Consider the following 27724-nt stretch of genomic DNA (forward strand, 5'->3'; position numbering starts at 1 on the left):
TTTGTAAGAAATCAAGTGTTGGGAGTGACATCACCAAAATAGTGACATAGTTACTTTCTGACTTCCCTCCCTGTCCCAAGAAGAAAACTGACAACTATTCATGGATAAGACACCACTAAGAAAATCCTAGAACATGGCAGTGAGGCTGAAGCACCTCCCCCACACCACAGAGACCGAGACAGACAACAGTATGGAGGTTCCTTAAAAAACTAAAAATAGAGCTACCATGTGATCCAGCAATCCCACTCCTGGGCATGTATCCGGAGAAAAACATGGTTTGAAAGGATACATGCACCCCAATGTTCATTTCAGGGCTGTTTACAATAGCCAAGACATGGAAGCAACCTAAATGTCCATCAACAAAGGAATGGATAAAGAAGATGTGGTACATATATACTAATGGAATATTACTCAGCCATTAAAAAGAATGAAATAATGCCATGGACGGACCTGGAGATTATCATACTAAGTGAAGTAAGTCAGACAGAGAAAGACAAATATCTCATGATACAAATGAACTTATTTACAAACAGAAACAGACTCACAGAGAACAAACTAATGGTTACCAGGTGGAAAGGGTGGTGGGAAGGGATAGATTGGGAGTTTGGTACTGACATGTACACACTGCTGTATTTAAAATAGATAGCCAACAAGGACCTATTATATAGCAGCAGGGAACTCTGCTCAGTATTCTATAATAACCTAAATGGGAAATGACTTTGAAAAAGGATACATATATATGTATAACTGAATCACTTTGCTGTACACCTGAAACTAACACTGTTAATCAACTATACTCCAATATAAAATAAAAATTTTAAAAAAATCCTAGAACATAGAGGTGAGGCTGAAGCACCTCCCCCACACCACAGAGACAAAGACAGGCGATATTAGAAGGTAAGAAGAATGGCTACATGCTGACCACATTACCCCTCCCCCAGGCCAGCACAGCATCACACTGAGAGGTCCTCCCCTGAGCCTAGGGTTCCTTTATTGGGAAATGAGACCCCAGGGTGAATATCTAGCCCCCACTGTGTTGTGGGTCGCTTCTTGGAAGCCCCCACTCTCGTCTCACCCCACAGGAATCAGGGGAAAGCTATGGGGCTTGACCACTGAGAATCTAATTATGATAAAGAAGCAGGTAGGGGCTTGCAACAACCAGCACTCGGATCTTGATGGACCAAGTTCCTACCTGCAGGGCCCAACCAGCAGTCCCAGTCAGAGGCTTTGCTCACCTGCAGAGCCACGACTAGGGAACTCAGTGGGGTGCAGGTCTGCCTGATTCAGGTCCTCAAATGAAGAACCTTGCTAGCCCTGGAGCCTGGTCTGCCCTGCCCAGGCAGGGGAGCTGAGTCATAGCCCAGCCCACTGCTGAGTGCAGCTCCCAGCACCCCCTGACCAGAAAGCCTGGAAACTACGTAGCTCAGGAATGCTTGAGCACAGAATGGCAGGCTGAGCTGAAAAATCGCAAAGTCTGTGTCACCACAGGGCCAGGGCACTTGGAAAGAGCGGATCAGATTGAGTCAAGACCACGAACAGCGAGCCTTGCCAGGCCTGCAGGTGTCCAGGGCTCTGTCCGGGGAGGGAAACTAATTCATAGTCCCACCCACTACTGAGTGTAGCTCCTGGCTGCTCCTGACCAGAAAACCTGATCCAGAACACCTGAGAGCACGCTTGGATCTGGCCTTCCCATTTCACCCAGGCAGAGGAGTTAAATCATCACTTTATCCACTGCTGACTAGCTCCTGGCCCACCTGACCAGAAAGCCTGGCCAAAACACCTGGAAGCTACATAGCTCAGCAACACTCAGAGAATATGGCAGGCAGAGATGATTGACTGCAAAGCAAAGCCAGCAGCCCTGTTTGGCCCCCTGGGGCATGGGTTGACTTGCGTCAAGACCACAAAGAGCCTTGCCACCCTTGGAGACGATTCTCCTGCTCTATCTGGGCAGGGAAACTAATTGTTGCCTGCCCTTTGCTGAATACAGCATTCAGCTTGCCCAACCACAGCACACTGGAAACTGTGCAGCCCATCCAACAGCCTTGCATACAGTGGTACTTGAACAGAAAACACAACCCGTGGCTTTTCTGTCTGCAGAGCAAAACCAGTGACCTCATCTGTCCATAGAAATCAGTGCACACTCTTGCCTGATTCAGATCCCCAAACGATGAGTTGTGCAGGCCCTGGAGCATGTCCTGTTGCCATACCAAGGCAGAGAAGCTAATCCACAGTTCTGCCTACTGCTGAGTATAGTACCCAGTTCCAACTATCTAGTAAGCCTGACCAGAGAACTCCGGTAACCATGGAGTCCATCCTACAACCTCACCTAAGTAGGGAACAGAGCCAGAATTCTTATCCAACTGCTTTCAGCCAGCAGTACCCACCCCAGACCCCAGTTTGGGCAGTGGGCTCACCTGAAAATACACCCTGATAGCAAGCCCCACCTGCCCAAAGTTATTACCAGCAAACATGTCCAGAAACCCAAACTGAGCCAAATGGTGAAGAACTGTCTGTGTCAAAGAGAACCTATAAAGTCTGGAATTGGAGACCATGTACTAAAATGCACAGATGTCAACGTAAGGAATCAAGGATCAAAAAAATCAGATAAACATGACACCGCCAAAGGACACAAATAAAGGTCCAATAATTGAACCTAAAGAAATGGAGATCTATGAATTGTCAAAGAATTCAAAATGATCCTCCTAAACAAATTTAGTGAACTATAAGAACACACAGCAGACAAGTAAACAATCAGGAAAACAATGCTAAACAAACAAGAAGTTCAACAAAGAACAGAAACCATAAAGAAAAACAAATCCTAGAGCTAAAAATTACAATGACTGACTGAACTGAATAATTCAAAAGAGAGATTCAAAAACAGACTTCACCATGCAGAAGAAGGAATCAGTGACCTAGAAGACAGGACATTTGAAATTGTCCAGTCAGGGGAGCAAATAGAAAAAAGAGTGAAGAAAGAATATGTGACTTATAGGACACAATTAAAAGAAACAATAGTGGCATTGTGGCAATTCCAGAAGAAGAGAAAGAGACAGAAAGAATATTTAAAGCAATAATGGCTATAAACCCCCCAACCTGAGGAAAGAAATGGATGCCCAGATTCATGAGGCCCAAAAGTCCCCAAACAGGTGAACCCAAGGAGGGCTACACCATGACACATTATAATTAAGTTGTCAAGGTGAAAGACAAAAAGAATTTTGAAAGCAGTGAGAAAAAAGAGTGGAGCTACATACAAAAGAAACTTCATAAGACTATTGGCAGATTTCTCCACAGAAGCTTTGCAGGCCAGGAGAGAATGGGATGATATATTCAAAACATTGAAAGAAAAAAACTGTCAACCAAGAATTCTATACCTGGCAGAGCTGTCCTTCAGAAATGGATAAAGACCTTCCTAAACAAAAGCTGAGGGATCTCATTAACACTAGAACTGCCTTACAAGAAATGCTAAAGGGAGTACTTTATGTGGTGGTAAAAGGATGCTAATTAACATTACAAAAACACAAGAAGGTAGCATAAAACTCAGTGGTAATGTTAAATATAGTGTCAGAGAAAGATTCTATAATATAGTAATGGTGGTGCATAACTTATTTACAACTCTAGTTTAAAAATTAAAAAACAAATGTAGTAGAAAATAACCACAACTACAATAATCTGTTATGGGATACACAATATAAAAAGTATGTAAACTGTAACATCAATGTGAGGCAGGAAGTAAAAGTATAGGAATGCTAGCAAAGTTAAATCGTTATCAGTTTAAAATAGGGTGTTAAAATTTTAAGGTTTTATATGCAAATCTCATGATAACCACAAGAGAAGAGCCTATAGTAGTCACACAGACACACACACACCATGATAAAGAAATAAAGCATACTGATAGCAAAAGACATCAAAATAGAAAAAAAGATAGCAGTAAGAAGAAACAGTGGATCTACAAAACCACTAGAAAATAATCAATAAAATGGCAATCCATTTAAATGTAAATGGATTAAATTCTCCGATCAATCAAAAGACACAGAATGGCTAAACAAGATCCAAAAAAAAAAGAAACAAGATCCAACAATATGAGACTCATTTAGCCTTAAAGACACCCATCAACTGAGAGTGAAGGGGTGGAAAAAGATTTCAGCAAATTGTAGTTAAAAAAAAAAAAAAAGGCAGGGGTAGCTCTATCAGACAAAATACATTTTAAATTAAAAATGGTAAAAAGAGGCAAAGGTCAATACATAATGATAAAGGGGTCAACCCATCAAGAAGATATAATTGTAAATACATATCCAATATCAGAGCACCTAAAAACATAACCCAAAAACTAACAGAGCTGAAAAGAGAAATACACAGCAATATAATAATAGTTGGGGACTTTAATACCCCACTCTCAACAAGATAGATCATCCAGATAGGGAATCAATAAAGAAACAGGTTTGGACAAAATTATACATCAAATGAACCTAACAGACATACACAGAGCATTTTGTCTGACAACAGCAGAATACCCATTCTTCTCAAGTGCACATGGAACATTTTCTAGGATAAACCATATGTCAGGTCACAAAACAAATCTTAGCAAGTTCAAGGAGGCTGAAATCATACCAAATATCTTCTGTGATCACAATGGGATTAAACTAGAAATCAGTAACAAGATGAAACTGAAAAATTCACAAATACATGGAAATTAACACTCCTGAACAACCAATGGATCAAAGAAGAAATTAAAGGTGAAATAATAAAATCTCTTGAAACAAAAATGGAAACACAACCTACCAAAATTTATGGGATGCAGCAAAAGCAGTTCTAAGAGGAAAGCTCACAACAATAAATGTCTACATTAGTAAACAAGAAAGATCTCAAACAACCTAACTCTATACCTAAAGGGACTAGAAAGAGAAGATCAAACTGAGCCCAAAACTGACAGAAGAAAATAAAGATTAGAGCAGCAATAAATAAAATATAGAAAAAAATAAAATAAAATAAAATATAGAACAGGAAAGCAATAGAAAAGAGTGATGAATTAAGAGTTGGTTCTTTGAAAAGGTAAACAAAACTGAGAAAACTTTAGCTAGACTAACCAAAGAAAAAAATCAACAAAATTATAAATGAAAAAGGACACATTACAACTGATACTACAGAAATACAAAGGATCATAAGAGACTACTATGAACAACTATATACCAACAAATTAGACAACTGAGAAAAAATGGAAAAACCCCTAGAAACATACAACCTACCAAGACTGAATCAAGAAGAAACAGCAAATCTGAACAGACTAATTACTAGTAAAGATTGAACCAGTAATCAAAAATCTCCTGATGACAAAAATTTCAGGACCAGATGGCCTCACTGGTAAGTTTTACCAAACATTTAAAGAAGAATGAATGCCAATCCTTATTTTAAAACTTCCCAAAAAATCAGAGAGGAGGAAACACTCATTTTATGAAGCCAACATGGGCCTGATATCAAAGCCAGAATAGGACACTACAAGAAAATAAAACTACAGGACAATGCCCCTGATGAATATAGATGCAAAAATCCTCAATAAAATAGTAGCAAATCAAATTCAGCAGCACATGAAAAGGATCATTCACCATGATCAAGTGGGATATATCCTTGGAATGCAAAAATGGTTCAACATACACAAATCAATAAATGGGATACATCACATTAATAGAAAGAAAGAAAAAATATATGATCATCTTAATAGTGGCAGAGAAAGCATTTGACAAAATTCAACATCCATTCATAATAAAAATTCTTAACAAATTAGGTAGAGAAGGAATGTTCCTCAACATAGTAAAGGCCATATATGACAAAGCCACAGTTAACAACATACTTAATGAGGAAAGGTTAAAAGCTTTTCCTCTAGGATCAGGAAAAGACATGGGTGCCCACTATCACCACTCCTATTCAACACAGTACTGGAAGTCCTAGCCAGAGCAATTAGGCAAGAAAATAAATAAATAAATGCCATAAGAATTGGAAAGGAAAAAGTAAAATGGTCTCTATTTACAGGTGACATGATTTTATATATAGAAAATCCTGAAGACTCCACAAAAAAACTGTTATATCTGATCAATCAATTCAGTAAAGTTGCAGGACACAAAATTAACATACAAAATCAGAAGCTTTTTATACACTAACACAAATTATCTGAAAAAGAAATAAAACAATCTCACAGACGCAACAAAAATAAGATATTTAAAAATAAATTTACCTGAGGAGGTGAAAAATCTCTACCCTGAAAACCACAAGACATTGATGAAAGAAATCAAAGAAGACACAAATAAATGGAGAAATATCCCTTGTTCATGGATTGGAAAATTTAATATTGTTAAAATGTCCATACTACCTAAGCCATTTATAGATTTAATGCAATTCCTGTTAAGATTTCAATGGCACTTTTTTTTTTTTTTACAGAAGTAGAAAAGACTATCTTAACATTTACATAGAACCACAAAAGACCCTGAATAGCCAAAGAAATCCTGAGAATAAAAGAACAAAGAGGGGGGCAACACACTTCCTGATTTCAAGCTATATTATAAAGTTACAGTAATCAAAAAAAAAAAATATGGCTGGTTCAAGATGGCAAGGTAGGAAGAACCTGAGCTCACCTCCTCCCACAGACACACTGAATCTAAAGCTAAATATGGAACAATTTCCTCTGGAAAAAAACAAAAAACAGAAAAACCCCAAAACTAGGTGAGCAACTCATTGGGAAAAAGATAAAAACCCCACAAAGTGGGTAGAAGAGGCTGAGACACAAACTCACCCTAAACCCCACCCCCAGTGTGACAATCTACAATCAGAATTCAAAATCTGGACCTGAGGAGGAAAGGGTTTGAACCCCACATCAGGCACCACAACTTTTAAGACCTGCACCTGAGAGATGAGCCCCCAAAATAGCTAGCTGTGAAAACCAATAGGACTCACATCCCTAAGAGCAGAGCAAACTGATAAATGGCTCTTAGAGGGCGCACATGCTCAGACTCACTCATCCCAGGGACTAACACAGAGGCAGCCAATTGTGAGGTGCTAAGGATACTTATACAGAAAACAAGTTGGTGGTAGCTAGAGGCAGGGTCAGGGAATGGGTGATATGGGAGAGGCAGTCAAAAGTTACAAACTTCCAGTTATAAAATAAATAAGTCATGGGCATATGATGTACAGCATGGTGATGACACTTAATAATACTTTATTGTATATTTGCCAAGAGAATAGATCTTAAAAGTTCTCATTACACACAAAAAATTTGATAACTATTTGTGATACTGGATCTTACCTAGACATACTGTAGTCATCATTTAGTAATATACACATACTATATAGAAATATCAAATTATTATGTGGTATGCCTGAAACCAATATAATGTTATATGTCAATTATATCTCAAGAAAAGATAAATAAGTATAGGGATATAATGTACATGATGACTATGGCTAACACTGCTACATGGTATATTTGAAAGTATTAAGATCCTAAGAGTTCTCACAAGGAAAAAACTTTTCTTTTTCTTTTTTGTATTTATGAGATGATGGATGTTAACTAAACTTATTATGGTAATCATTTCACATTTTATGTGAGTCAAATCATTATGCTGTATCTTAAAACTTATACAGCACAGTATGTCAATCATATCTCGGTAAAACTGGGAAAGTAAAAAGAAAGAAATCAAGTGTTTATTGAACGCATGCATGCAAAAACAAACAACATAGCCAGCAAAAAATTAGCATATGTTTCTGATGAACTCTGTTTCCCAGTGTTGATGGTGGAATATGTTAATTATCAGGTATAATGAGTAGGCCGTCATTTGAGGATTTTTTAATATACCTAATCTTATGAGTCTTCATAAGACTAAAATATTAGAACTATCCTACTTCAACACTATAATCTTCATTAAAACCTCACCTGTGTGGATATAAAGTTATCCAAATAGTTGGCAGGGGGTTAATCGTGGAACTGGCAAAATTTTATCTTAGCTGATTTTTTAAAATGGAAATCTCTCTAGAAATAACTTTCTATGTAAATTTTCTATAAATATGCTTTCCAGGGGGTCTTAAATAAAGGAAATTGCAACCCATTTATCCTTCCTTTGATGATTCATTGCATTACTGTAAGTATAGTCTAACGTACACTACAGGCAGATTAAGAATACAGCAGGGGGCTTCCCTGGTGGCGCAGTGGTTGGGAGTCCGCCTGCCGATGCAGGGGGCGCAGGTTCATGCCCTGGCTCGGGAGGATCGCACATGCCGCGGAGCCGGTGGGCCCGTGAGCCACGGCCGCTGGGCCTGCGCGTCCGGAGCCTGTGCTCCGCGGCGGGAGGGGCCGCAGCGGTGAGAGGCCCGCGTACCGCAAAAAAAAAAAAAACAATACAGCAGGGGCTTCCCTGGTGGCGCGGTGGTTGAGAGTCCGCCTGCCGATGTAGGGGGCACAGGTTCGTGCCCCAGTCCGGGAGGATCCCACATGCCGTGGAGCGGCTGGGCCCGTGAGCCACGGCCGCTGAGCCTGCGTGTCCAGAGCCTGTGCTCCGCGGCGGAAGGGGCCACAACAGTGAGAGGCCCGCGTGCCGCCAAAAAAAAAAAAAAAAAAGAATACAGCAAATGCCCCTGGCATGCAGCAGACCCTCCTGGATTCAAAGGGAAGTTCTGGTAAAAGTCCTAACTCTGCATCCTAGTCCTTCAAACCAGCCACTCTACTTACATAATGTTTCTTCACCTTAGTACCAACCTCCATGTTAGCCAGGATCTCCTCACATCCCCTAGAAGAGCAGGTTCCTTCACTCCTTCCCAAGCTTTACTTATACCTTCCTCCATGCACCACACTCCCTGGAAAAACATTTTTCCTCTCTTCTTTGCCTAGTCAGATTATCTCTAGTTTTAAGGTCTAGCTCAGACTTCAACTTTTCAGCAAGTGTGTCTCCCAGCTAGTCCTGTCCACTGGGCTCCCCTCTCCCCAAAAGTCTCCTATCGCACAACCTGCCCCACTCACTCAGACTCTTTCCCCATGTGTTATTAATCCACTGGTGCATGCATATCTGTCTATATCCCCAGAGAGCTTGTAAGTGATAGAAATCAAGAACCCCACCTTCACTTTCCCCAGTGCCTAACAGAGCGTCAAGTATTTAGTGCTTATAGGATGCAATCAGTGTTAACTCATTTTCCTGTAAATAAATTTCAACATGAAAGAGCCAAGTGTAAAACCTCAATTCATACAATCCTCTTAGTGAAGAAGTTAAACTCACTTAAGTCCAGCTATTGTTTTCCCAACAGGGATATTGAGTAATTTCCCCAGATCACCCATTGACTATCTGGTTTTAGACACCAATTTTATAATATTTTCAACAAAAAAATTAAGGAAGCTTGCTGAATAACGTTTCTATGGCATGAGTGGTTTTAAATACTTGAAGTATTCAATTTGGAGCCCATTAATATCCTGGTAGGGAGGGGTAAATACTAAAGGTGTTATCAGTGGGACCCTATGCACAGCTGCACTCAGCTTGCCTAGACCTTAGCCCTCAAGGAGGTAATCTTTAACTTTCATTAATTCAGACCTCACTAATTAGGAATTTGTGATCATTTAGAAGGGCTGGGGTCCAATATGCAAAGCAAATCCAGTGAACAAATAGAGGAAATATTCAAACCATTTTTAAAGGAAACACTTATATACAGTTTATTTGCTATTGCAAATCCAGTTTCTTTTTCCTACTAATTATCACTATCTAGTCCAGTATTTCTCAAACTAAACTCTAGCTTATATTAGAATCACCTGAACCCGACCACTACCTTTTCTGATTCAGGAGTTCTAAGGTAGGCCCAAGGATTTCAATTGCTACAAGTACCCAGGTGGTGTTGATACTGTTGGCCGGGAACCACACACTGAAAACCACTGATCTACTCAATATTTTGCCGTAATTTGAATACACTCTACAATGCAAGCTGAATTCAGTTTTATCTGACTGTATAATATTTTGAAGAATATTACCCTGGTGGAAAGGTCGGTGGGTAGCAATTTCAAGCTGTAATAGTTATCAGTTAATCATATTTAATACAAAGCACTGTCACTGCAGTTTCCTTGCTGAGCAGAGAAGTGGGCGTTGCTTAAAGGAGTGGGTCAGGGCCACACAGAGGTCTGTCACTTTGCCTTGCACTTTGTATCTCAGAAGCCTGAGAATAAGCCCTCCTAACTCCAAGCCCCACCCTCACCAATTTAGGAGTGAGCTTACATCAACACGTTCCATAGAGCAAAATATCAAGGTCATGGGGCTTTGGCATCAGACAAAACTAACTTCAGATCCAAGGTGTCTGACCTTGGACAAATGATTTAACGTCTCTAAAGTGCGCTTACCTTGTGAAGTAGACACCGTAGTACACTGCCGAGATCCCCCTTCAGTGAAGGACTGCTAGCCTCTGCCGTTGGGAGGGCTACAGCAGACAGCTCCCACCTCTCAGCTCTTCGGGAAGGCCTTCTTGCAGAGGATCACGTGGTCCAAGACCACGCCCCTTCCTGTGCCTACCCACATCAACGACTGGTTGACGCCGGGATGTGAAAGCCTGACTACCTTGGCCCAATGGGGTTAAGTCTGAAGTTAACTCCCCGCACTTCAGAGTCTCTGTGGGGAGACCATCCTTGGATTGGCGTTACAGCTCAATTTCCACCTCTGCCCAAACCTGCGTCTCTCGTCTTCCTTCCACAGGTCTCTTGCCTTTCTTCCACAGGTGTGGATCCTAAAGGCGCCCGTTAATAAACATTAAGCACACCAAACTCCGTGTCAGACTCTGCTTCTCAGGGAATCAAACCTGTGACTCATTTAAAAACAAACAAGTGGATGAAAACTCTAAGAGGCAGTAATTTTGTAGATTTGTGGCTAGGCTCTTGTTCTAGACGTTAAGAATACAGCAGTGAACAAAGATGACTAAGTTTAAGAAGAGAGATCGTGAAAGGCATTAAGAGACTGAAATCAATTTTTAGCTACAGTATTGACTGACTACTTGCTATAAAAGGGAATAACACTTCTTCCCATCCTCACTCCCCCATCTGCCTAGGTTTTTTCTTAATTGTCTAAGCTTTTAATATTCATCTTCTGTTCGGAAACCATAAAATAGTTGTCAATCTCAGCCGGTCTCAGCCTGTTTGAGCCTAATTCCCCTATTGGTTTCCTTCTTTACCTCCATACTGCTCTTACACTACACTAGGTTGTACGAAACCGTGAGGCTAAAATCCTAGTCACCTAGACATTTCATGCAGTAATTTCTGCTTCCGTGCTTATAAACCATGGTAAAGTCTAACATCCCAAGGTCATATGCCTGCCCAGATACACCATTCAGCTGTGTATTTACTGGGGTCTTGTGGCTCTCAGCTCTAAGCAGGAGATGGGGCACAGGTTTTGCTGTTTCTCTCAAATCCCACAAACCTATGGTGGTTTGCTGCCACCATCCCAAGGCTCACCACATAAAGTGCGACACAGACCCTTCCTCAGAGACTTATTAATATATTAACCCTCCTGGCTTCCTCTAAACCCTCCTAGCATCAGAAATCCATTTCTACTCTAGGCATTTGAGAATTTAGCTCTTACCTCCCAAGATATTTTATCCCTGTCAACCTAAGAGGCTAGACTTTTGACACTTAAAAGCCAAGAAGAAATCCCTTTTTTTCTCTGGTATTTGTGGAAGCATTGCTTTTCTGAGCTATAAACATCAAACACCTGATTATTTGAATGTGACGAGCCAAGGAGGCAGTCAAATGCTCCAGGGAGTGGGTAAGATCATTGGTTCAATTTTCTGAATATCTTTTTCTCTGCTTGATCACTTCCCCTGTAGATGGCCTTCTTGAGCCAGCCTCTTACCTCTCCAACAGCATGTAAACCAAGGTATACCTTGACTCCTATCATTTTGTGCAGTCTTGCCTTTGCCTGGGTATCCTGGCTTCTACCCATGCATGGCCTCAGCAGAGAAATAAGTCTATGTATGTATCTTCCTCCTATTTCTTATCTCTCCACCTGCTTCATCTCCTTTTGTTTCTCCATCTACCGCCACAACTGGCCCTGTTTTAAATTGCACTGTACTTTGTCTTATTAACTGAAACATCATGCTTCCTACTCTATCTTAAGTGTGTGACTAGGAGGCTTTATGTTCTCTACTTTGAAACTTGAGATCTGTTTAGATCCCATCACTTTATAACGCAGAGACTTAGAAAACTCTCTAACCCATGGAGTGGAGGAAAACATTTGTAAATATTTGTAAATATCTGATAAGAAACTTGTATCTTGAATATACAAAAAACTCTTACAATTCAATAATAAAAAGACAAATAAGCCACTGAAAATGGGCAAAGGATCTCAATAGACATGTCTCCAAAGATGATGTACAAATGGCCAATAAGTATAAAAAGATTCTCAACATCATTAGCTATCAGGAAACTGCAAATCAAAACCGCAATAAGATACCACTTCACACCCACTAGAATGGCTATAATAAAAAATACATTTAACAAGTGTTGGTCAGGATGTGGAGAAATTGGAACCCTCATACACTACTGATAGAAACGGAAAACGGTGCAACCACTTTGGAAACAGTCTAGTAGTTCCTCAAATGGTTAAGCATAGAGTTACCACACGACCCAGCAGTTCTACTGCTCGTATATACTCAAGAAAAACGAAAACACACATCCACACAGAAACTTGTACACAGTGTTCAGATCAGCATTATTCATAATAGCCTAAAAGTGGAAACCACACAAATGTCCATCAGCTGATGAATGGATAAATAAAATGTGGTACAGCCACACAAGGGAATATTATTAGGCCATCAAAATGAATGAAGTACTGATGTATGCTACATGAATTAACCTTGAAAACATTATGCTATGTGAAAGAAGCCAGTCACAAAAGACCGCTGTGGTCACAAAAGACATACTGGGGTCTTTTGATTTTCATGTGATTTCATTTATATGAAATTTCCAGAATAGAAAAATCTGTGGAGATTAAAAGTAGATTAGTGGTCACTTAGGGCTAATGGGGTTGGGCGAAATGGCGACTGACTGCTAATGGATATGGGGTTTCTTTGGGGGTGATTAACATGTTCTAAGATTGTGATAAATATAAAAATATAACAATTATGAACCAGATCAGGAGACATGGGGGATGAGATAAAAAGTTACAACATTCATCTAATAGGAGGTAAGGAAATACAGAATAGAGAAAATGGGAGAGGGGGAATATTCAAAGAGATAATGGCTAAGGAATTTCTAGTATTAAATGTTATTTTCTATTGTATTTCCAGATATAGTCTTAATTGCTTAAAATATAAAATATCCTTCAGTGATATGTTCTACATGATTATTTGCTTACACTTTTATAATCCATACATAGTACATAGGAAGAGTCCTTTGTGTGGTAAATAGAGTGAAAATAACTTTCTGTAAAAGCTGATAAAGTTAATTATATTCAATTTGATATTTATCCCCCAAGAATAGACAGCTGCAAAGACACTTGTAGTTTAATCAGCAAGTTGAAAAGTCAGAAATGCAATCATGTTTTACATGATAATGTTCAATCTCCTCAAGTTTTTTCACAAACAATGGGCATACAACTTAAATGTAAAAGTGAATTTTACAGTGATTAAATTATACAGTGAATTTCAGTAACTAAAGGGCCATTCACTTAGTTGACTCCATATCAACAATCGTTATTGGATAAAACTCAGAATTTCCTATAAGAATCAACACAGAGAGTTACCTCCCCCATCTCAGCTCCATCCCTGTCCCATGTATCTACATCATGGACAGACACTCAGTTGTTAACAATAAACTATATTTTCTGGAATTATCATAAATAAAATTATGAAACCTTCATACTCACATATTTAATACTTCCTTCATCCTAATGTGTGTTAATATTGGAAATCATGTTAAGAAATGAAACTCTCTTTTTTAAAATAAATTTATTTATTTATTTATCTGTTTGTTTTTAGGTGCATTGGGTCTTCATTGCTGTGTGCGGTCTTTCTCTAGTTGCCGCGAGCAGGGGCTACTCTTCATTGTGGCGCGCAGGCTTCTCATTGAGGTGGCTTCTCTTGTTGCGGAACACGGGCTCTAGACACGTGGGCTTCAGTAGTTGTGGCACGCGGGCTCAGTAGTTGTGGTTTGCGGGCTCTAGAGCACAGGCTCAGTAGTTGTGGCGCACTGGCTTAGTTGCTCCACGGCATGTGGGATCTTCCAGGACCAGGGCTTAAACCCGTGTCCCCTGCATTGGCTGGCGGATTCTTAAACACTGTGCCACCAGGGAAGCCCAAGAAATGAAACTCTCTTAAGAGTTGTTTTCATAGTTATTCACAATTCTATAGTCCTTAATATTTTCAAAATGTTGTGAAAATATATGGTCATTATTCTGCATCGTAACATTCCATATGCTAGCAATACTTTAATCCTCACCTGTAGATGAGTCAAGGCAATTTCCTTAAAAGAACACAACCAAGGTGTGTGACTTCAGGAAAATCAAGATTTCAACCTTGGCCTCTAGGGCAGGATTTCTTGAACTCCACACTATTGATAGCTGAGGCAGGATCATTTTTTGTTGTTGTTGTGGAGGAGAAGGGCTGCCCTGTGCACCATAAGACATTTAGCAGCACCTCTGAATTCTATCCACTAGATGCCAGTAGCACCTCCTCACCAGATGTAACAACCATAAATGTATCCAGATATTTCTACATGTCCCCTGAGATGCAAAATTGCCCCATTGAGAACCACTGGTCTAGAGAGAAAATGATTGCATAAGCAACTAAATAGATGAATATACTGTTTTATATCCTACATATAAAATTTTCTTTTCTCTATGGAGTGAATATGATTGGTCTGTAGCTTTCTTTAGAGTTTACATTCTCTCTGTTAGAATAATCCTGCTGATTCCTAACTATATTTTAGTATTTCTATGGCATATATTTTTTTAGAGTACGGAACTATTTCCATATCATTACACTGCAAATTATTAACGGCTTATCTTCTTTCAAAACTAGCAAATAAACGTTGTCTCAAATTTTGACTCAAAATCAATTGAAATTTTAAGTAACACTATTTGAATTAATAAAGCACTATCTGATCTTTGATGGTCACATTATTTTTGTGAGGTAGGTACGTGTTTAGTGTTAAGTTCCATCATTAGAAGAGATTAAGGATAAATTCAAGGTCATACAACTTATTAGTGGCAAAAGAAATAGGTAACTTATGTGACTTTTCCCTCCCATTAGCATTGTTGTGATTCAAAATAATTAAGAACATTAGATTTTAAAATTTACATTAACATTTTACCTTTATTTGGTTTAACCCAAAGATTTAGATAAGATAAATAATTTGTAATAATTAATAGTAACATTACTTTGATTTCTTAAGATAGAAATCTGGTACTCTCATGTGTTATAAAAGTAAAATAGCGACAATTCCTAATGTCACAAAGACAGATTTTCCTAAAAGCAAGTTGACAAGAATGGAAGTGTTATATCTCTCCTTAAGAATATAGGGCTTCCCTGGTGGCGCAGTGGTTGAGAGTCCGCCTGCCGATGCCGGGGACACGGGTTCGTGCCCCCGTCCGGGAAGATCCCACATGCCGCGGAGCAGCTGGGCCCGTGAGCCATGGCCGCTGAGCCTGCGCGTCCGGAGCCTGTGCTCCGCAACGGGAGAGGGCACCACAGTGAGAGGCCCGCGTACCGCAAAAAAAAAACCAAAAAAGAATATATTCCATAACTCCTTGGCAGTCAGAAAAGAGAAAAGATTATTTAAATAACCTGATTTTGATTTCCAAAATTGAAGGAAAGTACACACATGTGCATTAGAATTACTAAATAAATAACAATTGTTCAAATCACACTCACATAAAACAAATAAGATTATATCTTCCTACTCATTAAAAAATCATAGGAAGAGTTACAAAGTTTGATGGATGCTTACAAATATGTTGATTAAAAAATAACAACTATACACATAGAAAATATGTGAATATATCATTAATTTAAATGTATAAATCTCTTTGCTTTAGATTAAAGCTATTTCTTATTTTTATTAATGTTTCCTAATAACATGAATAAAACATTAACATTAAAAACATTTCTTAATGTTTTTAATTGCCAACCTCTGTACAGCATGCTCACCTAAATATCAAACAGTAAGCAAAAATTATTTAATCATAAAATATTTTAATGTACCTAAATATTTCACACATTATTATTTTAAAACAGTGTAATGCTTAAAAAAACCCTTCTAAACAGTATCTAATGTGTGAACTGTAGGAAAAAAATGTTATTGATGAAAGCCTGTAACCAAAGTCTTAGCTAGAAATGTAGGAAAATAAACAAAATAAACTTTGAGATTGCTACTTAAAATTTTAAAGCATGGAACATAGCATATATTCAGTAATTCTGGAACACTAAACAAAAATAGTAGTATTTGCCTATGTAATTTAGCTCATCAACCAGGTGGATACACTGGAATTCAATATGTCTAAGCATATGTACATTTAAATTTAAATCATTGCAAATTAGTTGACATTCAGCTTCATAGCATTCAATGGAATCATCTAATTCCACAGAGCTTACCCATTTTTAATTGTGTAAATGTTCTTGGATCACCAAATCTGTAAGTACCTAGCTGAAAGTACTTTGGTCAGTATAAGGCTCATGGGAGTTTATATTTATAGGCCAGGACGCAGTGAACCAGGATATGGGGTAGCATGATTCACACTGGGTGTCTCAAGACATACACAAGCCCAAGGCAATAGAGTGAACAGGAAATCAGGAAGGCAAAGGTAATATGTGCAACAAAACCAAAGTTAGTGGGTGAGAAACCAGGAATCCAGATAAGAACCAGAGTCTAAGAAAGGCAATATGAGGAGCCAATGGCCAGGAACTCTAGTTAACAAGCAAAAAGGCACAAGAGATGCATAGCACCAAAAAGACCTTGACCATTGGGCCCATGTTCTGTCCCAAACAGGATGCTTCTTGATTACCACCCTCCCAAGCCAGAATCAATTCCAAGATTAAACGTGCCCTGGGCTGACAGGGGTTGATGAGAAGCAAAGATCGAGACAGCACACACCTGTCACTTCATTGCTCCCTAAGAATAGAGTATGTGGTAGGAGGGAGAAAGGTCCTTTTCAATATTAATTATGATTTCGGCAAACTCCAAAATATATGCTAGCACCAAATGCAGGGAAATATTTTTAATGATGCCCTAATTTAAGAATATGCTTTTGACCATCGAGTATGTGTGTATATGTGTGTATTAGCTTTTCAGCACATATGTAGTCACAACTTTCAAAACTTTCACAACTTGCACAACTACAGCTTCACTGATATAATAGTAGAGAGATAGAGGAAAATACTGATGCTGAAACTCTTACATTCAGAGTAGCATCAATTAATGAGTATAGAAAGTAAAAGTCAAAATTTGTTTTAACAAAAATGTATCCCCCCCCAAAGTTCCCCCAAAACACTCATGATAGGACAAAAAAAAATCTAAACCTGATCCAATTATCTTAAAAAACATATAAAACTGGGACACTGTTTAAGATAATTTAGCATCACAGCTGCTTCACAAACGAGTCCCATTGATCTTGCCACTTTGATCTGTGCAGTTCAATTCAATATGGTTGAAGCCAGGATTATCAGTTCCATCATCTTCTATTGGATGAGATTTATAGTCTAAAACTTGCTTCTTCTAAAAGAAAATGTTAACATGGTGATTAGAAAAAAGAAACTGTTCGTTCAACTCTAAAGAATTGTTACTACTACTTTTCTTTCTCTAAATCAGCTTCATAGTCTATTGAGGCAGAGATAAACAACAGAAATAAATCATTAAAAAAAGGAAGGCAAATACCTTCCTTGTCCAAAAGAAAGTCTGAGGAGTAACTAGTATTCTGTCCTGGTGATAAAAGCACAGTCTTACTAATTTAAGGAAAAAGAAAGCCAACTCACTTTCTTAAAAATGTCAAAATTGGATAAAAAGTCCTCTTTGGTTAGTAGGAATCTGGGGTCTATGTTTTGTTTTCTTCCTCCTGAAAAACATATGTTATTTGCATTGTTAAAAAGATATCTGTAACTACCCAGTGACGGACCATCATACACACATTTAACTTGGGCACATTCACTTCTAGGCACTTATAAAACACAAAGAGAAAGTCTTTTAAATAGTGCTGGAGACTTAGCCTACCATTTCTCTTCCCTCAGTCAGTCTCAGATTCTGCAAGCCTGTCAGTGATATATATGAGTCTAGTGTTTAAAGATAAATAAGGTGATTGTTAAATGCAAGCCAACTGTCTCATCTGGTATCAACTAGGGAAGAGTCATCTGGCCCAATACTGGTAGGAAAACTGGTTTAAATGCATCCTTCATGATCTACCAATAAAATATCAAACCTCTGCTTGATGGAGTTGCCCTTCCCCAGTTTAGTGGCTATGAATGTGTGAAGAAATGCAGGAAATTATGAATTGTTGGATAAATTATTTAAATGAAAACCAGTATGATGATAGGTGTTTGATCCAAATTCTCTTCCCTAAAGTTTTGCTCTACAAAAATTATTCTTTGGCTCGGTATTTTATTTGTGAATCAGAGAGGAGGTTTTAAAACTGTGTATCTCAAAGAGTTGTTCTCCAACTACCTCTATCCAAACCACCTAGGAGATGTACTAAACATGCAGATTCGTGGATTCCAACCTCGACTGACCCAGTTAAAACCTCTGTGGGTGGAGCCACTGAGTCCTGATTTTTACCAAATTTCCAAGGTGATTCTTCTGCCCTCTAAAGTTTGAGAAACACCATTTTAGTATAAATACTAGATGTTTAATTAAGGGAACCTCTGTTGTTCAGGAGATGGGTTCAACCTTAAATTAATTCATTCAATATCGTTGAGTGCCTACCATGCTCTAGAGACTCTACCAGGTGCTGGAGAGACAGAGATGAATAAAATAATCACTGCACTCATAGCTCATAGTCTAGGTAGGAAAATATTTACCCCACTTTACCAGTGAAGAGACACATTCATGGTGCACCATCTGTGATTAGGTGAAGCTGAAATGCCAACCAAGTCTGTTTGGCCTGAATTCCTACATATTCCTAGTATCCTACAGTAGATCTTTAAATATATTTCCCAAGGAGCATCAGGATTTTATGCTTCTAGACTTTTTTTGCAAGGTTCTCACTGATGGTATGAAGTAGGAATAAGTTATATATGAGATTAATGAAGCTGAAGTGTTTTTTAATCACTGGATGCCTGTTCACCTTCACTTTTTAAAGCAAAAGATAAAGCTGTAGAAGGTTATCAGAATCAAAGTATTTAAGGGGGGGAAAAGGAGCACTCAGAGGGAGTACTCTGACACTCCCATTTATTTAAAGGAAAAAAAAAAAGGGTTGAAAAAGGACCAAAGGACAAATAGGAAAAGGAGATTGGTTAGGTGTGTTCCAGATCTGAACAGTTGGGTTATTGGTGAGAAAGGTTTAAGATCTGTCTTAAAATATATCACAACAGATAAGAGAGTAAACCTACTGTGCTGGAAATTTTACTTACGAGAAAAAGCATAGTCCTTTTTGAAACGAAAGAGAATAGTTTAAACAACTGTTTGAGAGGTAACTAATAGCTACAAACATTATTATAAGTTTACAATAATTATAAATTGTAATGTCTAAAATAATTATATAATGTTAATATAATCATTGATACAATTATATTAATATCACCACTAATTATTAATATAATTTATTAATTATAAATACACATCCTGTGATATAAGTATCACAGAAGTTTCAAAGACAGTGCTATCCAGGTCCCAAAAAACAATGAGAGACGGTAGAATTCTATAAAGTAGCGCCATGCTGGTAGATTTACAGCATAAAGCAAACAAAGACATCAGGCATCCTTGGACAAATTATAGGATTTCTAACGAGTCATAACACATTGGATAAAGAAGGCAGGGGAGCTGCCTCCCCCTGCTTGGTTGCTCTGGATATGTATGTGTGAGGAAACGTAGGAAATTAGGGAGCCCAGCACTTCTCCCTAACTCCACACTACTGCCCTGCTCCAAGCCACCGTGATTGCTCACGTGGGCTACTGCAATAGCCTCTACCTGCCCTCCTTCCCTTACAGAGTATTCTCAAAACTGAATCAGGGCACTCCTTTGAAAATTACTGGAAAAGTCATTTTGAAAATAACCCATGTAGTAAACCTAAGAGACACAGAGATGGAAAGTAGGAGAGAAAAGATAAGAAAATCAGGAGGACTGTCCAAGTTTAAAACATATGACTAACAGGAGTTTCCAGAAAGAGAAAACAGAAAATGGCAGGAAATTACAAAAGAAATAACATAGGAAAGTGCCCTAGAACTGCAGGACATGCATCTTCAGATTGAAACCCTCCTGAGAGGCTAGGGCGAGGCAGTCATTGTGAAATGGGTCACATCCGAACGGGCAGCAGGCAGCAGGGCACTGGTATTCTCAACAGCAACAAGGCAAGTCGAAGAGAAGTAACACAGCCTCCGGGAACAAGAAAGTTACTCTCAACCTAGGATTCTCTATTCAAATTATCAGCAATTATCAAGCATAAGGAGGAATTAAAGACTTTTTTTTTTTCAGCTATGCAATGTTTCCAAGATCTCTTGTCCACCCTTTCTCAAGAATGTGCTATAGGATGTGCCCCATTCAGTTGAGGGTGTAAACAAGAATTAGGAGTAATGGGATACAGGCAGCAGGGAATCCAACACTGGAGGGAGACCAAGAGAATTCACAGAACAAGGACAAAATGAAGTCCCAGGGTAACATTTCTATAGCAATCCCAGAGAGCTGTGTATGCTATGTGTATTATTGGTTTGATTTCCTTTAAAAATTATTCTTTTAAAGGTTATGAACATCTGAGAAAGGCTTCACACTATGTTTAGATATAAAGATCATAATTATTATTCCTTACATGTGTATACTTCTTTACAAAGCGTCAGTGCAGGACAATGAGACGATCATGGCACAGAGCTATTGTAATGGTATGTGTAAAATCCCTAGCATTGTAGTACCTATACACAATTTCTTCAAGCCTTTTATTTTTATCTTACAGAGACCTGTGAGATAGGCAGGTCAATTATTATCCTCATTTTATACATAGGATAGCTAAGGCTCAGAGTAGCTATGTAGTAGCTATAAGTTCTTTCAGCTAACAAATGGCATAACAAAGATTCAAATTGAGGTGGGTCTTCTGTTTTCAAGACCAGGCCGTAAAATTTCCCATGAGTAAAATGGAACAAATAATTAAACTAGTTGTTAGGACTATAGTAAAATAACATAAATACTTATAAAACAGATATAGTAAAAACTAATGTAACGGTAATATAGCAATACTAATGTTTAGTTACCTGTAGATAAACTGATAAGCATTCCCACAAATAACGTTACCAAAGTTCCAACAGTACTGAAGTATAGATATGATAAAGAATACCAGTTATCCATCAGTGGAGTCCTAAGAGAGAGCAAAAGCATAACCGTAAGATTTCATGCATGCTACTAGCAGCTAAGAGTATGTGTCAATAAACCTCATGGCAAAGTCAAAATATAATATTTAATCATGTTTTTAACGTCCACATCTGCTGTTCCAATTTTATCTTATTGGATCAGGAATTAAAAGTATGACTTAATCTTAACCACATACTAGAATACTAAATGTCCATGTTTATTCATTCAACTCTGCTTTGTGTCCCAGGTACTGTTCTTGTTATTGGAAAGTCTGCCATAAAAAAGCTGGATAAGGTTGTTCCTGCCCTCAGAAAGTTTACATTCTAATAGAGAAATGTAATGAACAAGTAAACAAATTAATGAACATAATAATTCCCACTGGTGGAAAGTATATAAGGAAAATGAAACAAGGTAATGTGACATTAACAGGGTAGAAAAAAGGAACTACACTACAAGGAGTGGTCAGGGAAAGTCTTTGTGAAGAAGAGGCATTTGAACTGAGATCTGAATAACAAAAGTTCTTGAGAAAGCATTCCAGAGAGAGGTAAACACCAGCAGACGGTAGCATAACGAACAAGATATAGAATGGTACAAGATGAGCTAGAGGTCTTTTCGTAGGACTTGGATGAGTTTGGACCTTACTCTCTGGATAGCGGCACACATTGCACTATTTTTATTATTTTATTTTATTTTTATTTTTTAAATTTACATTTTATTAGAGTTGATGTGTAATATTATATGTTACAGGCAGGTGTACAATATAGTGATTCATAAGTTTTAAAGGTTATACTCCATTTATATTCATTATAAAATATTGGCTATACTCCCCATGTTATACAATGTATCCTTGTAGCTTATTTTATACCTAGTAGTTTGTACCTCTTAATCCCCTACCCCTATATTGCCCTTCTCCCCCTTCCCTCTCTCCACTGGCAACCACCAGTATGTTCTCTATATCTGTGAATCTGCTTCTTTTTTGTTATAGTCACTAGTATGTTATGTTTTTTAGATTCCACATATAAGCGATATCATACAGTATCTGTCTTTGTCTGACTTATTTCACTTCCATTTGCAGCAACATGGATCAACTTGGAGGGCACATTGCAGTATTTTAAGTGGAGGAGTGACATGACCTGATCTGCTTCTAAAACAATTGCTCTAAGATTCCACTTTCAGCTTTGATAGGGTAGACCCACCATCCTGCCAAGAACAAAATATGAAAACTGGGAAATGGGGGGAGGCAGGTTTTTGAAGACCTCAGAGAGATCATGGCAGTTAGAACTTGAGAAGCCAACATCCCAGAAAGAAGGGAAAAATAGATGTGAGCCAGGTAAATGAAGATAATGTGATATATTGGGCCAAAGACAGACAAAATAGAACCGAATAGAAAACTGAAAAACACACCCATAGAAAAATAGACATTTGGTTTATGTCAAAGTTGCCACTGCATTGCAAAGTGGCGTAAAAGGAGGCTCCGTTCAATAAATGGTGCTTGGTTAACAGAATATCCATATGGGTCATTTTTAAGTCTTTTGTCATTTACAGACAGTTCTGGGTGTACCCTGATGCTTTCACAAAAATGTTCCTATAAAAGGGTTTCATCTTCAAGGAATTCATGGAAAAGACTCTGACAAGTACAGGTTTCTGGTAACTGACTCTACTGCTGAACTGAATGAATAAGCATTTTCAGAACGCTAATGGAAAACTGATGAATTTGTAAAAGTGCTAACAAAAGATCAAGATGAAAAAAATTAATTACATGGGACTGAGTGAACTGTTGAGGATGATTATAATTTTTGTGACTTTCTGTTTGAATAAAAAAAAAATCCCACAAGGACTCAGAGGCAAAAAATATACAAATCAATTTTCACTGCAAAGTACAGGAGCTGTTACAGTGGAGGATTACTGGACTGAATGTCAGTATTATGACATAGTATGAGTGTGTTTCGTGTTTGGTAATTGCAATCATCGTTGCTTTTGTTGTGGCCATCCATTTACAATGCTTGGTGTCAGTTTATTTATCTCTTGTAAAAATAAAATACAGTGTGTGTGTGTGAGTTATGAAAAAAAAACAACAAAAAAACGGTTCTTCTAGTCCAAAAAAAAAGAATATCCATATGGGAAAAAATGAATCTTGATCACTTGAAATCAATTCTGAAGTGGATTACATTTCCCAAGTGGAAATGGTGAACAAGAAAGCTTTTAAATAAAAAAATAGAGGAATAGCTTTATGACCTCAGGGTAGGCAAAGATTTCTTAAACGGAATTCACGAAGGACTAACCATATAGGAAAAGACTGATAAGTTGAACTCAATTAAAATTAAGAAAATCTGACCACTAAAAAGCATCACTAAGAGAGTAAAAAGGCAAGCCAGAGAGTGGGAGAAAAATATTTTCAAAACTTATCTTGTATCTAGAATATATCAAGATATCCTAAATAAATAAGAAAAAGACAGAGAACCCATTTAACAATGGACCAAAGATTTCAACAGACAAGTCACAAGAGTAGTTACACGAATGGCCAATAAACATGTAAAAAGGTACTGAACTTCATTAATCATAAGGGAAATGCAAGTTAAAAGCACAACAAGCTACCAATGTGTACCCATCAAGTACTAGAAACTTAAATAAAAACTGAATCTGGGTAATTGAAACCCAATACCTAGGCAACCAAAGCATATCTTACTTCACCTTTAGCTGTGCGTTCATTCCCCTTGGACTCTAGCCGTACTGAGCTATGCATGATTTCCTAAGATGCCATGTGGCTTCAGGCCTTCATGCCTCTGCATATGTTGCCTTCATTCTGCAACATACACTCCATCTTCCTTTTGTTCCCACTGCCCAATCCTGTTCACCTGAGTAGCTCCAGTTCATGGAATACTTCTCTAAGAAGCATCTTCCACCCAGGAAGAGTTAGGCTCTTCCTCCTCGTGGATCCCATGAGAGCCTATGAATACTACTGTTCACAACATTAATTGTTTATTCTCTTGTTCAACTTCTCTTCTGGTTGTTTCTGTGACAAGAATAACTTTCCAGACCTTCTCCTCTAGCCAACTTCTGCATTCTTCAAGTATTAGTAGATCTTGAAGTCTGTGCTAATCTACACTCCAACTTTGTTTATAATCATTCTTTTAACAAATACTTTCAACTATTTATTAGCTAGTTATCATACTTATCATGCGTACTGAGTTCCTTGTTTTGTGTATAGTAGCATGTTCTCTCCAGCTAGATTATAATTGCCTGGAAGGCAGGAACCACGGTGGATGGGAGGGGAAGACTGTCTATGGATATTACATAAATGGTCAGCCCAGTGCCGGGTGCATAGTTCATGCTCAAAAATTCTTGTTTATTAGCTGAGTTATTTTATAAATAAGCTAACATATAAAAGTGATTGTTATGGTACCAGGCACATAGTAAACCTCAGCTAATTTATTTGTTTCAGAAATCCGAATAACCAATTTGCCTTACTCTTTTAAATTAAAAGAGGCATTTACATAATCAGGACAAATGCTAAGCAAAATTGTAAAACGAAAAGCACGACTTCAACGTCCTCCTACTTACACTTAATTAATAATTGCTCCCTTTTTCACTCTCTAATGACTTCCTGACTACCCCCCCCCACATTAGTGCATTCATGCTTATCCGGACTACTCACTGTATTTCTGTGCACCCCACCTAGTCAAACCTTCCCCCATATATGCCTCAGGCTCTGGAACTATCTTTTCTCTCTACCCATGCAGAGTTTACCAGCCTTGAACTCCCACTGACAAGTGTTCTCACTGCTGAATTCCCTCTGGGACATAAATCACCAATGATGTTTATATGTATGGTCACATTCTTTCTCCCAGGAGTCTGTCCATTTTAAGACGGAGATGCCATGTCTTGTCTCAGGTGGAATGATTCTCCAATGGTTTCATTCTAGGCAAGCTGGAACTGGGGTAATACTTTAGGGGAAGTGGCCTCATCTTTGTATTCCTTGAATGTATCCATGCGTTTTGTGCTTTAAGGCTGGAGATGTATTGATATATATCCACTAAGGGGAGTCTCGCCCTCACATCCACTGTGCAGTGAAATAGTGATATAAAAAAAGGTCTACATCATTTCATTAAATCAGACAATATCAATATCCAGAAGCTCAAAAATGTTCTGCATAACTGAAAACTCTAGCAGGAAGATCACTGCTGTGACTTATTGCCAATGCTCTAAAGATACGGCATCTTTAAAACTGAACAAATAGCAATTACCCAACATATTTAGATAAACTGTAGCTTTTAGCTGGTAAAGGCTATACTTCAAAAACTATATATGCAATGTGTCTTTTAGCATTTTACTTTTCATTTTAAAGGTTTTTCAGTGTACAGAGGCATTTTTTCATTCAACTGGAGCCAGTATTTATTAGCATTTACCCATAAAAGAAATTTTTTTGTTACTATTCAAGTCTCCTCTGCATCTGTAGGTGAGGTAGACGTTTCTATTGAAACTAAGAAAATATGGCATTTTTTGCTATTTCTGAACAAAATATCATAGCCAGAAAGCCACATGGGCTCTCCCCATTTCAGAATTAGGCAAAATCACAGCACTGAAGGCAAGAAAAGCAACTGGGGTTCTCTACCTGTCACACACATTTTAAAACATACAACAGTATAAAGCTCAATTCAATACCTTTCAATGTTGTATACTTGAAAAGCACTGGTAGAAAATGGCACTTCTGTGGTTGTCATCCAATCTGTCCCATTGTATGTGCTGTTACAGCCGTAGGTTTCAAGGCTTAATGGCATAGTTCTTTCAGGAAGTGGAGGATAAAGTTGAGCTCCGATTCCGACCCACAAAGAAATGGTAAATCCAGCCAGCAGACCCACAAGTGCTCCCTGCAAAACAGGAGTACTTCTCAAAAAAAATAATACAGTTTGTTTTGAAATGGAAATTAACATTAGAAGCTTAAGCTCAACATGGTCCAAGCCAAATTTACCAGTCCCCTCCTAAAACTCTTTTCCCCTGTAAGCTCCTTGCCTCTTGCCAAGAGCAGCATGGGTCCCTGGTCCCTCAGCCCAAAGCCCTGGGGTCTCTGGAACCCCCCCATATAATTCGTATCTCTATCTCGCCAATCACCAATTCCTGCCCATTTTTCTTTTCCTTTGTCTCATAATTCCATTCCTTCCACTCTGTTTCCATGGCCAGCACTCTGTTTTGGCCTCCTTGTCTCTTTACACCCAATAACTACAACAGTCCTGCAGCTGACTTCAGGCCAACTGTTCCCTCTATTTTTATTTAATCTGTGAAAAAATGGCATGCCATCTGAGCAGCAACAGACACGAAGAAGAAAACATCCACAGAATTTATTGCTATACATAGCAACATGCATGTCTGTAACTGTACTGCAGGAAAATTAGGGGGAAACAGCCAGCTGTTTTCACAAATGACTGCAATGGTACATACAACCAAACCATCTCTAGAGACAAGTGGAGATTTCCTTTCTGAAGACATTTGGTTCCCCAGTCTTTGGAAGACGTGGGTTCCCCTGCCTGCTTTTCACCAGTAATCCAAGTAGTTTTGATCAGTCAGTCAGTCCTTGAATGATTTAAGCCCTAGTTCCAAATGATGGAGATGAAAGCACATCTTGAGCTGGGAAGCGCCTTCCTCTGTGGTGAAATTTCTCCCCTTTCTTTAAGAATAATGACAGATATTATGACAGGAATAACAGTTCTTACTTCCCCTTCTAAGGGCGTGTTGGACCTAGTCAGCTATAGCATTTCTGGAGGCAACTCATGGTGGAAATAAATGTCAAAAATCAAAAGTCAGTCTTCTTTTAATATTTCAGGCACTCAACAAACCACTATGTATCTCATAATGCAAAGAATCTCATCAAAGCTTCAACATTCTGAGGTGGACACAAACTGCTCTCTTTCATTTTGATTAATTTCTGCCAAACTAGCTTTTCATATGACACTTTGTTGAGAATTATTGTTAACAATAATAACGATGATAATAGCCCTTATTAGTATCTGCCTTACCAATTCCTAATGCCTCATGAGGAAAATGGAATTCTAAATGTAAAGTCATAGTTCTGCAGTTATTCTCCATCTGTCTGAAACAACCACACATACATTACCAGCTTTTCCTGAACTTCAGCTTACAGCAGGACTGAACTAGTGGAGTTCCTCCTGGATTTCAGAGAAGTAATTTCAGTTTCACTTATTCTAAACAAAACTTGGCCTCAAAGCACAGATATGTCTATGTAGAAGAAAT

The 27724-nt window shown here is 38.3% G+C and overlaps 1 protein-coding gene across 2 annotated transcripts in view; it reads right to left on the reverse strand.

The window, feature by feature from the left end:
• Positions 1-4154: 4154 nt before the first annotated feature.
• Positions 4155-27724, reverse strand: part of SLC5A8 (solute carrier family 5 member 8) — a 75899-nt gene continuing 52329 nt past the window's right edge. For both annotated transcript variants that reach the window (XM_022599910.3, XM_089921165.1), the window contains 4 exons: positions 26141-26346; positions 21382-21485; positions 17968-18047; positions 4155-17710 (listed from right to left, as the gene is read on the reverse strand). In XM_022599910.3, coding sequence (XP_022455618.1) covers positions 17585-17710; positions 17968-18047; positions 21382-21485; positions 26141-26346 — 516 coding nt within the window. In that variant the 3' untranslated portion in view covers positions 4155-17584. The remainder of the gene's footprint in view (positions 17711-17967; positions 18048-21381; positions 21486-26140; positions 26347-27724) is intronic.

The sequence above is a fragment of the Delphinapterus leucas genome, chromosome 11 (assembly GCF_059928025.1).
Source record: "Delphinapterus leucas isolate spDelLeu-1000000601 "Yukka" chromosome 11, BTC_Dleu_Yukka2, whole genome shotgun sequence".
Classification (NCBI taxonomy): Eukaryota; Metazoa; Chordata; class Mammalia; order Artiodactyla; family Monodontidae; genus Delphinapterus; species Delphinapterus leucas.